Below are 14,946 nucleotides of genomic sequence, written 5' to 3' on the forward strand. Positions count from 1 at the left end.
TGTTTTGGATATTCCTTCGCTTAAAAAAAAATAAATAAAAAAACCTTCTATTTTACTTTCGCTTGCATAAGAAAGAATATCAAGCAGTTTTCTTTTTTAAATTTAATGAGCTACAATAAAGGAGCATTAATGCTCCGGTCCAACTGATGATCGTGTTGTTCTGTCAGCAGTCATTCGTATCAAATAACAACGTAGGTCGTTGCATTCACGCTCTGCGTTCTTATCTTTTCATTTAATGTTTGAAAAGTGATTAATTATGTGGCTCAGTTTTATTCAAAAAGGAGTTGACTTGCATTCCGTGTTGAGTTCGATTAACATCCGCTACTTCTACTTAAAGGACCACTTTCAACGTGGGTATGCTTTTCACATTAGTTTAAAAATTAAAATGTTAATGAAACAAATTATTATTTTGCATCAACAGAATGTTGTTTTATAAGACAATTTTATTAAAAGTTCAGTAGAAAAATACTAAAAATATTCATTCCCTTTAACTCTGGTGAGGCAAACATAAGCGTAGATACGTGAAGAAAAATAGTTTTTAAGGCTGAACTTGATCTTGAAATGTTGTTAAATGTATGATCCAGTTCAGATTTGGTTAAGAGAGTCTAAAATAATCTATGCAAGAGAACATTTTAAATAAGATGTCAACAAAGCCAGTGAATAACATGCGATTTCGTAAGAAATTATTTCATCATAAGATGTTAAATCATGACGGTTAACAATCCTCTCTTACATTTGGCCATATGAACTGAGACACATAAAGGTCAGCAAAAGTTGCGGTCATTGAAAACAAAGAATATTATGGTAACCAAAAACTGAATTCTCAAACCAGCGATTCGATACCTTAACCGATTCATAATTGACATCAAAGTAATACTTTTTCCCAAATCTATAGTGATTAGTTATCGCCACTATTTTTTTTTTTTTTACTGTGTATTGAACTAGAAGTGATTCTTTAAAGGTAAGAACTCGGGAAGCTTCACTAAAATAAATATTCAATTTTTCTCCACGATTAATGTTACATTTGTACCCAACTCTGACATAAGTCAAAGCATCTATAACTGCCAAAAATGCATTAAAGTGAAGAAAAATAAAAATCTATTGTTTACGCAATTGAATGAAAAGAGGTAAAAATTATCAAACACCATTTAATTTAAATGATCCAATAATTAATAATATCTTCCAGTTAATAAAGCGTTTACCTTTAAAGATGCTATTTATTCTACAAGTTATCTTGATAATTAAACCGCCTGTGTTTGGAACTCTTAATTCAAATTTTTTAAGTTCTGTTCGAGTACTATTTTTAGAGATTTGAAGAAAGAGTGTTATTCGAACACCATATTTCTCAAACCAAGTTTTTTTAATGATTTGTTATCTTAGGTAAAAGTTTGAAAAGCAGCTGCCCTTTAGTAGTTTAATTAACAAATATCAACAAACATTATTTCGAATAATTTTTCGAATCTTAATCGTGAGAACGATGTCTATAATTAAATGTGTCGTTTAAAAATAAAAAGAAATTGAAAACAATATATGCTTTTAGCTATTGTCAAGCCTACTTAAATATTATTAGAAGTGATTTGCATTTTATTAAAATTATCTTTATATTAGTTGGGCTGTAAGAATTGTGGTTTTAATTTCCAATGTTGAATGAATAAGAACAAATTTTTATTTCAGTTAAAAGTGATGAAGGTTTGGCAGGCGTTTAAAGTGTATAGAGCGGCCAAGAGATTTAAGAGAGCTAGAATGAATTCTCTAAGAGTGAGTAGGGGGGAGAGAGCTCGATATCCTTGGTACGAAGAATGCTGGACATGGATGATGGAATGTTGTCCAACTAATCGTCTTTTGAGGTATACATTTTCTAAAAGAATGAAATGATTATTTCCCTTTTTTCTCAAGTACATTTTGGTATTTTTTAATTATAAAAATGTGTAATACTTACTATAAAAAATCTGTTAGATCAGGGGTTTCCAACTTACATGTGGCCGGGGGCCGCAATTAAAAACACCACTCAAATGGCGGGCCGCAACTTTATCAAAATTTTATATAGAACTCTTTTATATTTGAAGGAACATTAAATATTACTCTCAGATTTTTATCAAAGTTTTTTTAGTATTAAAAGCCAAATAACAAGCATTACAAATAAACTTGTTTCGTATCTTCTCTTAATCAGACACTTATTGACAAGTTTTTTTTTTCTTTTAATTCTGTGATAAATTAACATTTTTTCGACTTTTTAGGAATTAAAGAAACAAAAAAATTCTCGAGCATCTGTAATTAATTTTTTCTTTTCTTTCCCGCTCATGCGATGTTCAATTGAAGGAATTTTAATGAAAGATGATATTCCTCTTTTATGCATTTTAAAATTTACAAATGTAAATAATTTCGTCCAAAATGAGTGGTTTCAAAAAGTTAAATGGAAGAATTTCTTCGAGAAAATTTCTGATATGCACTTGCTAAATTATATTCACAAAATACAAAAAAACTAAATAAAAAAGGGCAACATGTATGATTATTTTTGCATTTGAATAAATATTTTCTTGGATGCAAAACCTGAGAAATAAATTTTAAGCACCGTTGGTATGTTACATTGCACAGAAACGAAGAAATTAGGTTGTTTTAAACGAAAGAAAAGTATTTTAAACCCATATAAATTTTTTACCAAAATTGTCCGCAAAAAAAAAAAAAAAAACAACTAATATATTTTAGTTCGCGGGCCACAAAAAAAGGCTTTGCGGGCCTCCAGCTGGAAACCACTGTGTTAGATTATCGGAATTACATTTGTACTAAAAGATAAAATCGAAAAAAAGTAGATTGGATTTTTTTTTTTTAAATTCATATTCGAAAATGAATCTGTAATTGATTTTGTAAATTAAAGAAATTTCAAAAATGAATAACCCTTTCTCTTAGATCTAAATATCAACAAATGTTTTTGCTAAAAAGTGAGCAAAATTTTTCCTTCAGCGCAGAGACACCGGTGTTTCATGCCTTATTTCATAACCATAAATTATTAAAATGCTAAATATATTTTTCACTTAATTCGTTGCTATGTACATTGGGCATAGCAACAAATATAGTGAACTCCCGGTTATAGTGAACGGAAGTTTCGGTCCCTTGAAGGTTCACGGGGTTTGACCGTATATGTGCAGTTTCTTTCCAACAAGAGATGATGCAATTTCTTTCCGTTATACTTAAATAAGAATGTATAGAAATTCCCTCCCCCCTCAGAAAGCAGTGCTGTTAATTACTCTTATTGTTTAAGAAGCATTACTGAAGTTTATACTTATTTTCCATCAGTCCACAGTGGGCCAGCATCCAAGGTTTCGTGGCCAAAATTAGTATTTCGATAAAAATTTGTTTCAAAATTTTGGCTTTTTTATTTAGGGATTTTTATGTGCAGGTAAACTGAATTCATAGTTGAAATTTTGAAATACACTAAAATTTCCCAAAAAAGCAAAATGGCGGCTGAAATATGGCGAGCAAAAATAAAAAAAAGTACGTTTAAATAATTAAATAAAAGCGATGAAAATACAATGATTTTCTTAATTTTGTATTAAAAATGAAAAGCAAATTATATTTCCGAAGTAATATTACAAAATAACGCGAATTAATTACAAAATAACTCGAAAACATGAACAAAAAAAACATAATTTTTGTTTTTTGGTATATTTAGTTCACCTTTGCAATACGGGCGAAATGGGGCAGGTTTTTTCGAAAGAAGAAACAACAAAGAAGACAACAAAAAAAAGGTTTAGCTAATTACCTCGTGGAACTTTTTGGAACTAAGTTTCGAAAGTCATTCAAACATTGTAAAATGTCAAATGATAAGATATAAACTATAAGTTTATCAAGAGTATTAACTAATCCAACTCATTGAAAAATTGTACTATCATTTCAGACTAATTACTCTCATACAAATGTAACAGTAAGGTGAAACATATATGTCTGAAATAAAAATGTAAAAGTTAAATTTTAAAAAAATTTTTTAACATATTTTTCATTACATTGTACTCTTTTCGGTCCAAAAAGTAAATTATAATGTTTGGAATGATTATGAATACTTAGTTTAGGCTATATTAAAACTGCCTACACATATTTTAGTTGAAAATTTAATTTTTGACTTTTGGCCAAAGATCATGGTCTTCTGGCCCACAGTGCTGTGCTATTAATACAAAATAACTTTGTTAATAATTTGTTTATCAATACAAAATATATGAAGAAAAAAATATGAATTTGTTTAATCAAAATTCTGCGTCATAAAATGAGGAAACCCATTTGAAAATTGGTTTTTGAGTTTAATTTTTGGAAGTTGCAGGCGATTGTGCTCAAGTGGAACGATTGAAAATTTCACCTTGAAAAGTTGCTTTGGTTTTGGTGTCGGAGTGTTGTCAGCCACTGCAATGTTTTTCTTCTTTCTCAACCAATTGAATTGCAATCCTCGAATTACAAGTATCCTTTCTTGTTTGATTGGAGCTCTCTTCGCTAATGGTCTTGCATTCAGCCACGAATGCCGCTGTATGACCATGTTGGCTGTTCCACAATTATTTTCCAGTAAGTATGTCACAGTTTTATTGCAGGTTTAAATGCGATTCTTATAAGTGTAGAGTGTCTACCACTACAAAAATACAATTCCAATTCACTTGTATGTAAGACATATTCTATGATAGGGTACCTTTTCATAGAGGAAAGGTTGAGAGGGTCGATAACTACATTCCTCACATGGGTGACCTGGACGTGATGTGAACATGCCTACCTTGACGGAAACTCACACTTCGATATGAACACGCCTACTTCGATGGATGGTCCATATTGAACAGTTGACTTGCGACATTATCCACCTCCTAACGCTGTTGCTACTCAGTCTCGATCACACGCAACGTCGACCTGCATTCACTCGACCACTGTGGACAACACAGGAGCAATCACGACCCTTAACTTAATACAGCTCTCCCGGCCTCTCACAAAACAGCAATGAATCAACTAGAGGTATCCGTTCATCGAATTCTATCACAGATTTAATTCTGGTGGGAGAGTACTGTAGTGTGTCTACCACTACAAAAATACAACTCTAATTCACTTGTATATAAGACATATTAACTCGATTCTATGATGGGGTACCTTTTCATAGATGATGGTTGACAGGGTCAATAACTACTTTCCCCACACAAGCAATCAAATTAGAGTGGCCCAATGGCCCCTACCTATGTGGAGATTCGACTCCATGGCTGGTCGTCCTCCACCTGGCTCGCACCGACCACAGTGCTTGCGCAAAATATCCTCACAGTCTTCTTGTCGCCAGGCAAACCATAGGAGATTTTCTCGGTTTCCATGTAACACAAATGCGGATCATCCAAAAGGCAAATTTCTCCCGATCCAGTTCCCTTGTCTACTGGGTGGGATTCAAAACTACAAGAGTTGTTTCAACGACGGTGTGGGGAGAGTTGTTATCGACTATGTCAACTTTCATCTATTAAAAGGTACCTCATCATAGAATCAAGTTAACATGTCTTGGATACTAGGGAATTGGAATTGTGTTTCTGTTACACACTACAAACTGTTATAATATAAAGCAATCAAATTGGTTTTGATCTTTCTCACTGCTTTACTCTCTTATTTAATAACATTATTTTTTGTATTAATTAATAAACTTTCGATGTATACATGTAATAAAGTGCGTGTCTGTATGCCATGTAAACGGTGGACTCTAAGAATACGAAATTTGGTTACATGTAATTTTCATCCTCACACTTGTGCTTGACACCACCCTCCCACTCAGGGACCGATCAGGCCCACCAAATTTTCCGGGCCCCTTACAAGATATTTTTAAATTAAATTACTGAACAGTAGTCCTAACAATGAAAAATAATCTATTGAATTGCAATAAAGGAAACGAAGTATAAAAAAATATGACCAACGAAGCACGTCTTCAGGGGATACCGGCAGCGGTATCCATAAAACAAATCCTTTTCTATTGTGGGAGAAGCAAATGCCTAAAGTAACTCCCTCAGTACCCCGAAGGTTTTGTATAGAAGTCCAGGAGAAAACATGAAATATAAAGAACCAATTTAGGAAAGAAACTCAAACAAAATCATCAGAAAATAAAAACTCACTTTAACCAGGTCAAACAACGATTTCATAAGCAAACCGAATGAAAAGGAAACACTTAAAACTAAGGAAAACAACGCCCTCTATTTCAATGCGCAGATTGAAAAAAAAAAAAGGAAGTCGAGGAAAAGACACGTAACATATTAATAAAATGCTTAACTGGGGCTGCTCAGTCAAGACTTGAATTGCGCCCTGTTAAAAGAAAAAAATATAAAAAACTAGAATTCTTCAATCATTTTCTTAATTAAAAAATTAACATTACAAAAATTAAAAGAAAAATCGTTCGCAGCTTCTCGAAAACTTTCAACATTATTGCAAATATTTTTAATCCTAACCAATTGTGAAAAAACCATATTTTTAAAAATTTTATTACACAAGTTAGTATTAAAGTTGCAGAAAAAAATTACTTTACCCTTTTCTTGAAATTTCTGCTGCTTTTAAGCGCGTTTTTTTTTCAAAGAAGTTCTATCGATTTAGAATTAAAAAAATTTTTTTTGTTTTCTTTTACTATTGAATTGCATGATTCAAGAGAAACATTCTAAGAAATTTTGCAAGCAGACAATTGAAGATTATTTTTCTAAGATAAAGTTCACGTATCTATAAATTAAAGCAAAATATAAAACAACAAAACAATGTTATATCAAAATAAAAATAATTTGGTGGCCACAAGCAATTGAAATCAGTGATTTTTGCTAAAAGTCACTGATTTTTTATTTAATACTGTTTGTTGTAACAGTGTTTTATTTAATACTTAAACCAACACAAAGCTAGCCCACCTTTCATTAGACTCTTCACTACTTTTTGGGGTCCTTCAGAAATTGTGGGCCCTAGGACCATGCCTAATGGGCCTAGGCGATAATCAGCCCTGATCGCAAGGAGTGACTGGTCTGGGAGTAGGGGTTAGTGTAAGATTATGGTCACTTGGCGGGCCAGTGACCATGTATAAATTCCGCCAATGTGGGAACTTGGCAGCACATCACGCAAAAATATACCCTTTTTCTCTTAAACGAATTGACTGCGCGAAATCGGAACTGCGAAATGATGAAGAAAGTTCACAATGAGGTGTTGTCCCTGTAATAGATTCATTACACTTTGGCAAAAAATTCGTTTAATTACTTAAGACAAAAAAAAACAAAATTGTGTTTTATTACTATTAAATTCTAAATAAGATATAAAAATAATTAAAGTTGTTAAAATAACTGATTCTATAGCAGCAAATTTAATTAAATGTTCTAAAAAGCAACTTTTGATTTTAAAATTAATTCATTTTTATGATGTTTAAATATTAAACTCAATTTTTTTTTGGATGTGAAATAATATTTTTAAATGAAATTTTTGATACTTCAAAAAATATGATGACCATACTTAAAAAATTGGTGTTTCAAATTAATTATAAATAGAAATAGTATTTTATTTAAAGCAATTCATTTATTTTGAAATGAAATAAAAAAAAACTGAAAAAACTGAAAAATTAATATAGATTTCGTGTGTGTACTTTGCTTGTATGAGAACTCCACTTATACGATCATATTGAAGCGAAATAAAGTTAAAACAAAGTTTAAAATAAGAAATGTTACGTTTGGTGAAAATAAAAATTTTTTAACCCCTTCCTTCTCGCTCTCGTGAAAATGACGGGGTGAGGTTTCGCCCTCTACTTCTCTCTCCCGTGATATTTCCGGGCTGAAGTGTTCAGTAGTAAAGCGCCGATAGGTGTAATAAAAATGGTACATTCTAATTTAAAAAGTAACCGAGATATCGATATTTAATGTTTGTATCCAATATCAGTGTGATATTTGCTTGCTTAAAGCTCTATTTGATCAAGAAAAGAGTTTATTGGACTTACTTTAATATTCAATTATTTTCTATTTGCTAAGTCAGAGCAGTTTAAATAATCACCAAATATTAATTAATAGTATTAAAACTATATGCAGTTTTAATATCGATACTGTGGAAATAAGTGTCTTACTGACTATTGAAAGGGATATATATATATATATATATATAGAAGAAGAAATTTGGATTTGTTGGTGTTTGTTGCTTTTAACTTTATTTGCTTTATTTTGTGTATCTGGGTCATCAATTAAATTGTTTGTAGCCAAGTATCACCATTATATGACCGCATTATAGGTCATATATGACAATAAAAGTGTACGTAAGAATGCAACGAACAAATTTGGATTTGTNGTTGGGTTTAACAATAAAAAAATGGCTTTTTGTAGCGATTCTGAAAACCGGAAAAATCAGTTATCCGGAATAGCGATGGTCCCGATCGTTCCGGATAATCGGTTCCCTAGTGTATTAAAACTATACGCAGTTTTAACATCGATACTGTAGAAATAAGTGTCTTACTGACTATTGAAAGGTATATATATATATATACCGGAGAAATTTACTCGATAACAGTAAATTTTGACTATGAGTTGGCTGCGAGAAATAGCCGCTCGGCAAGTGATGTTAAATGTAGTTAATCTATACGAATTCCGCACCAGGCTCGCACCGACCATAGTGCTAACATAAAATATCCTCAGTGATAGAGGATCAAGGGGATAGTTTTATCAAAAAGCTTAGTTTGATCCAAGAGCTCCCTTGTTTTGTGTTGGGCTCAAAATTACTAGGTTACGGAGTTGAATATTAGTAGGCGTAAACCCAAAACTGGGTAGGCTATTCAACGACGGTTATAAAATAAAATAAGTTATTATGATAAGTGAAAGCCCGTTTGACAGATGGGAAAATGAAGAGTATATTTACGTTCTTATAGGTCGTGGTCGCGTTGTCTTGCTGGCTTATACGTATATTCTCGTGATGAGTGGACCGACGAAGAATGCTTTACGAAACGCCAATATTCTAGTGAGCAGCCTCAACTGTGGACAAGAACTGGTCGTCAAGCAAACAAAGGCCATTCTTAAAGCCATCTTTGCACCACTCGTAGGTAATGCTCAAACACAGGGTGTTCAAAAATATTTTTGATTTTTAATGAATCATGACGAATTTATCCGAAGAGTATAGAGTTATAATTGAAATTTTTGGTGGTTTTCTGGTGATAGATCATCATAGATACAATGTAGGGTTGCCACAGGCAACTGAAATGCAACTATTTTTCGCATGAGGTGACTATGGCGACTTTTTTTTGCCTGAAAAGGCAAAATATGCAACTATTTTCAGGAAAAGGAAACTATTGGGAGACTTTTCTGAACTCCTAGCGATGTTTTTTTTTTTATTATTATTATTTTTAAAGCATGAATTGGGTGGAAACTCTGCACCCCACAAGATAGTTTCTGAACACTCGAAACTTTATTTTTCTTAAAAAAATAAAAAATTTTGAATTGCCAATTTAAGTTTTCACTTTTTAATTCGTTCAATCTGCACAGACTCCATTGTAAGTCTATTTCATTTCTCGACCGCCTGTTCAATGATTATTGCTACGAAATTCAGCATGATTAAAAAAAAAAAAAAAAAAACTACATAGCCATNCAATTTAATACTATATTACGATGCCTGAATTTCGAATTTAAGTAATCACTTTTCATATATATATATAAACATTTACGTTTAGATAAAAATTATCATATTTGCCACCAACTTGACTGAATGGATCATAGTGTATGACAAATAAGTCATTAACAAAATTTTAATCATATTTTTTATGAATTTTTGTTCTTATTTAGGCAACTATTTGCCTGTTTTTGGCTACTATTTTCATGTTTTTGGCTACTAAAAGCAACTATTTTGTTCATTTTTTTATGTGGCAACTCTGTAATGGCTTTTCATCCTAAACTTCCATGAAAATTCTCAATTCTTCAAAATTGACCATCACCAATTGACGCAACTTAATATTGGGCCAAACCAACTAATATGAGCAAAACCAACATGTTTTTTTTCTCAATAAAAAACAAACTTACATATCATGAATCAACGTCTCCTTCATTTTTAAAATCCGTCTCAATTCTTGAGGGTACCACCATGACCAGGAATTGAATGTTGGCCCAGGGCAATCAAGGTTTAATAGTTCTAACAAAAAAATGTGAATCAAAATAAACCAAAGATTATTTTATTAGTTTCCAACTTAATATCGGGTTGAGTGAAAAGTTTTCCACCGAGGGGCGTTACCTCGGCTCCAACAGCAGCCATTCCCGTAGTAGTTAATCTTTCTCCAAGCTGGCATTCCAAAGGCTGTTGTGTTTATCTATTATCGTGTGCACCAAAACAGCATTTCAAAATGGTCACGTGAACAGATCAGATGTACCATGAAATAAACTCGGTGCAACTGAATGCCACAAAAAAAAGTGTTTCTTATAATACAGTCAAAATTTGGTTTTGAAAGCTGGGAACATCGAAGATGAACCAAGTTCTTTTAAGGTTGATTGTGACCAGTTAAAGCAACAAGACAGAAATGTTTTTTCAACAGGCGTTAGAGCTTTGCTGTTTTTGTATGTATTGATCATTTTACTTCTTTTTTGGATGACATTTTTTTTTACTCAACATAATATTACCCATTGGCAAAATGGGTGTTGTTTTGGGTTTGATGGCGAGAGAACCTTATTTGGACGTCATCACACTTTTCAACTGTGCTCAAGCGTAATAGTAAACAGTGCGCATGCGTCGCTATGGCGACCCCTGCTGTTTGATAACTTTTTTTTAAAAAATTCTTTTTTTTTTTTCAGTTTTAATTTTGTTATGCATTAAGTGGGTGAGTTTATTTTTTAGGTATGGGGCCAGAGAGATCCCATAAATACTTCTTGAGTTATGAATAAAAAAGAATTTCATCATTTGAACTATATTTTTGTTTTTATTGTTTTCATAAAAAATCAGAAATTCTAGGCTATAGTTCAAAGTGGATCGTTTTCAATATTAATTCAGGTGAATATCACACATAAAGAGGGTCCCAAACTGAGTGACTCTGTCCCTAAGGTTTCAGTTGAAACAAGAAAAGAAAAAAAAAACGATGCCATGGAATAAACTTACAGAGGCTGCACAAAAAATTAGACAACAACCATTTTGCCATAAGGGTAACCTGTGATCGCCTTTCGGTGATCACGATATTTTTTATAATTAAAATATACCAAAATATATATATTTTTAAATTAATTTCGTGTCAAAAGAAAATAAGGAGAAAACTTTAAATCAGAAAATTATTGGGTAATATTAGGAGACTGTTTTTATTGACACTCTTTAATGGAAATACCCATTTCGCTTTTTCCTACACCTAAAAAATGTTTTACATTTTAAAGCTGTTAGAATTAGTATAAACGTATATTCATTTTTTAAATTTCTATAATTGAAAAAGAAAGTAGGGTCAAAACTCTAAAATTTAAGAAAATTATCTCTTCTTATTTTTTGATGACCACCAGGATTGATCATCTCTCCTTGTTACAAATCATTCCAACTTTATGGATCAAAAAATGGTCTTTTGATCGCAAACGATTTCACCTCACTTGAATGGAAATATTATAACTGTTTTGTAATAATTAAGGCCCGGATTTTGATGACATTTGCATTTTTTTTGCATTTTTGGACATTTTTTGCCCTTTAGAGCATTTTTTTGGATTTATAGGGCATTTTTCATTAAATTTGTTGGCTTTTTTTGCATTTTAAAACATTTTTAAAATTTTTGTTNCCAAGTTCTTTTAAGGTTGATTGTGACCAGTTAAAGCAACAAGACAGAAATGTTTCAACAGGCGTTAGAGTTTTGCTGTTTTTGTATGTATTGATCATTTAAAATTTTTTTTGATTAAATTTTTTTTTTACTCAACATAATATTAACCATTGGCAAAATGGGTGTTGTTTTGGGTTTGATGGCGTGAGAACCTTATTTGGACGTCATCACACTTTTCAACTGTGTTCAAGCGTAATAGTAAACAGTGCGCATGCGTTGCTATGGTGACCCCTGCTGTTTGATAATTTTTTTTTAAGTTCTTTTTTTTCAGTTTTAATTTTGTTATGCATTAAGTGGGTGAGTTTATTTTTTAGGTATGGGGCCAGAGAGATCCCATAAATACTTCTTGAGTTGTGAATAAAAGAGAATTTCATCATTTGAACGATATTTTTGTTCTTATTGTTTTCATTAAAAATCAGAAATTCTGACCTATAGTTCAAAGTGGATCGTTTTCAATATTAATTCAGGTGAATATCACACATAAAGAAGGTCCCAAACTGATTGACTCTGTCCCTAAGGTTTGAGTTGAAACAAGAAAAGAAAAAAAAAAAACGATGCCAAGGAATAAACTTACAGAGGCTGAACAAAAAATTAGACAACAACCATTTTGCCATAAGGGTAACCTGTGATCGCCTTTCGGTGATCACGATAATTTTTATAATTAAAATATACCAAAATATATATATATATATTTAAATTTATTTTGTGTCAAAAGAAAATAAGGAGAAATCAGAAAATTATTGGGTAATATTAGTAGAGTGTTTTTATTGACGCTACACGTAAGAAATGTTTTACATTTTAAAGCTGTTAGAATTAGTATAAGCGTAAATTCATTTTTTAAATTTCTATAATTGAAAAAGAAAATAGGGTGAAAACTCTAAAATTAAAGAAAATTATCTCTTCTTATTTTTTGATGACCACCAGGATTGACCATCTCTCCTTGTTACAAATCATTCCAACTTTATGGATCAAAAAATGGTCTTTTGATCGCAAACGATTTCGCCTCACTTGAATGGAAATATTATAATTGTTTTGTAATAATATTACGATTCAGAAGTTAATTATTATTCCCTTTCATTGCAGTTATTGTTGATGCCATGCGAGATATTTTAAAAGCTTTGAAATCTTTCGCTATCCAGGTAAAAGAAGCTTTCATCGCCATTCGTGATTTGTTTCTGGAAATCAGTGAGTTTTACAAATACTAAAATGAGTAGAAAGAAATATGAAGGAAAGGAATTCGAAACAATACTTCTGTATCGATAGTTCATATTAAAAATTTGTTACCCCTCCAATACAGGCGGGATTAAAAGGATGCGTATTTAAAAAAAAACACGTTAATAAATCAATCTGCACAATTGAAGTAAAAATTTTGCAAGGCTGAAGCGTTTTTTTTTAAAAGCTGTGACAGAATAGAGAGTTATTATTGTAAGAAAGAAGTTCCAAAGTATTGTTTCTGCATCCTTTTTATATTTGAGCTGTTGTTTTCAACGTTAGTATAATCTATATGAAAGGAATCTTATGCTTCTGGACTATAGTTCGTTCACCAGGAGTTGGCACTTGGCTCCACCTCTTCGGACGAAGAGTTCACTTCAACCCTTAATGCACGCCAAACGCAAACAGTGAATTATTTTTCAATCACCCACTTCGCTTTATCATCTGCTGTTATAACTTTCGTTACTCTAACTGATTAAATACAGTGTGGCGAGCCGCGATGGCTCAGGGGATAGAGCGTTCGCCTTCCAATGAGGTGAACCGGAGTTCGATCCCGGCAATGGCTGGTCGATGCGAATTCCACATCCGGCTTGCACCGACCACAGGGCTGACGTGAAATATCCTCAGTAATAGAGAGATCATGAGTCCCCTTGCCGTCAGGCTAACCGTGGGAAGTTCTCGTGGTCTTCCTCTCTATGTAAAGCAAATGTGGGTTAGCTCCATCAAAAAAGTCCTCCACGAAGGCAAATTTCTCCCGATTCTTGATCCAGGAGTTCCCTTGTCTTCTGGATTGGGTTCAAAATGACAAGGCTGCGGAGGTGAACATATTAGTAGTCATAAACCCATGAAATTGGGTCGGCTGTCCAACGACGGTTATAAAATATAGTGTGGCAAAATGGACGAACCATTTACTCAAAAGAGAGAAACATCATATAATGTTTCAAAAATGCACATAAAGATTGCATAATTGCTCAGGATCCCAAAAATAGCGTCGGACACTACGTGATGAAGGCGGAGCCAATTCCTGGTGAACGAACTATTGTTATGATACTTGTTTGTGTCTTTTATTTATGTTGTCTTTTTATTTATATTAAAAAATTGTTTTGTTTCTTTTTCAGTTGAGGCTATCAAGACAATATTCGAATGGCTTATGAGAATCGTGAGTGTGTGCAGTAGTCGGTATGGCAGCCCCTATAATCGGTGTTTGAGGGCTTTCGACGACGCTAAAGAAGATTGCATGGGTAAAATGGGCGCCTTCAGTTTTCTCTGCAACATAGTAAGCAGCGTGCAGTTCGTATGTGAAGTCGCAAGAAGTAAGACTACCTTTCTTCTTGGTCATAGCCCGTTTATATAGGTACCCTCTCTGAGATATTAACTTGGAGGATTTTGTGACCCGATAGATTACTTTACCCCAGTCACCATGAACTAAAATGTAAATTGCTTTAGAAAATAAGTTTGGTACTTTTTGAAACTTGAACTAAAAAAAAATATCGACTCCTTAAAAATATTCTTTTCTTGCAAAAATAAAGCGAAGAAACTCGTGAATAGCCAACAGTAAGCAACATATCATGTTCAATTCAACATGCAATAATCATAACTAAGGCCCGGATTTTGATGACATTTGCATTTTTTTACATTTTTTTTCCTTTAGAGCATTTTTTGAGATTTATAGGGCATTTTCTTTAAAATTTTGGGGTGTATTTTGCATTTTAAAGCATTTTTTAAATTTTTTGTTAAATTTTTCTAATTTTTATTATTTTTTATTATTACACTGGCTTCCAAACAATGAAGAAAATTTCTAGGATATTAACAGGTGAAGCAACATCTTTTCAAATTGAAGAAGAATTGTCAGTAAGTGTGACCGTCCTTTTCAAGTACGCACCAATAACATCAGTAGACGTTGAAAGAAGCTTCTCCTGGTATAAAAATTTGCTTTCAGACAAGAGACGCTCGTTTACATTTCAAAATATTAAAAAAAA

General features: G+C 32.4%; 1 protein-coding gene across 2 annotated transcripts in view; it reads left to right on the top strand.

Annotated features, from left to right (window-relative positions):
• The first annotated feature begins 216 nt into the window (after positions 1–216).
• The window catches only part of LOC107452575 (DC-STAMP domain-containing protein 2), a 44,991-nt gene continuing 30,261 nt past the window's right edge, over positions 217–14,946 (top strand). Inside the window, exons 1-6 of one of the 2 annotated variants that reach the window (XM_071178022.1) lie at positions 217–961; positions 1,675–1,847; positions 4,313–4,548; positions 8,861–9,031; positions 12,839–12,940; positions 14,086–14,280. In XM_071178022.1, the coding sequence (XP_071034123.1) occupies positions 1,684–1,847; positions 4,313–4,548; positions 8,861–9,031; positions 12,839–12,940; positions 14,086–14,280 (868 nt within the window). In that variant the 5' untranslated portion in view covers positions 217–961; positions 1,675–1,683. Of the gene's footprint in view, positions 962–1,609; positions 1,848–4,312; positions 4,549–8,860; positions 9,032–12,838; positions 12,941–14,085; positions 14,281–14,946 lie in introns of those variants that run through there. The other variant, XM_043052394.2, reaches the window with a different exon arrangement.

The sequence above is a fragment of the Parasteatoda tepidariorum genome, chromosome 2 (assembly GCF_043381705.1).
Source record: "Parasteatoda tepidariorum isolate YZ-2023 chromosome 2, CAS_Ptep_4.0, whole genome shotgun sequence".
Taxonomy (NCBI): domain Eukaryota; kingdom Metazoa; phylum Arthropoda; class Arachnida; order Araneae; family Theridiidae; genus Parasteatoda; species Parasteatoda tepidariorum.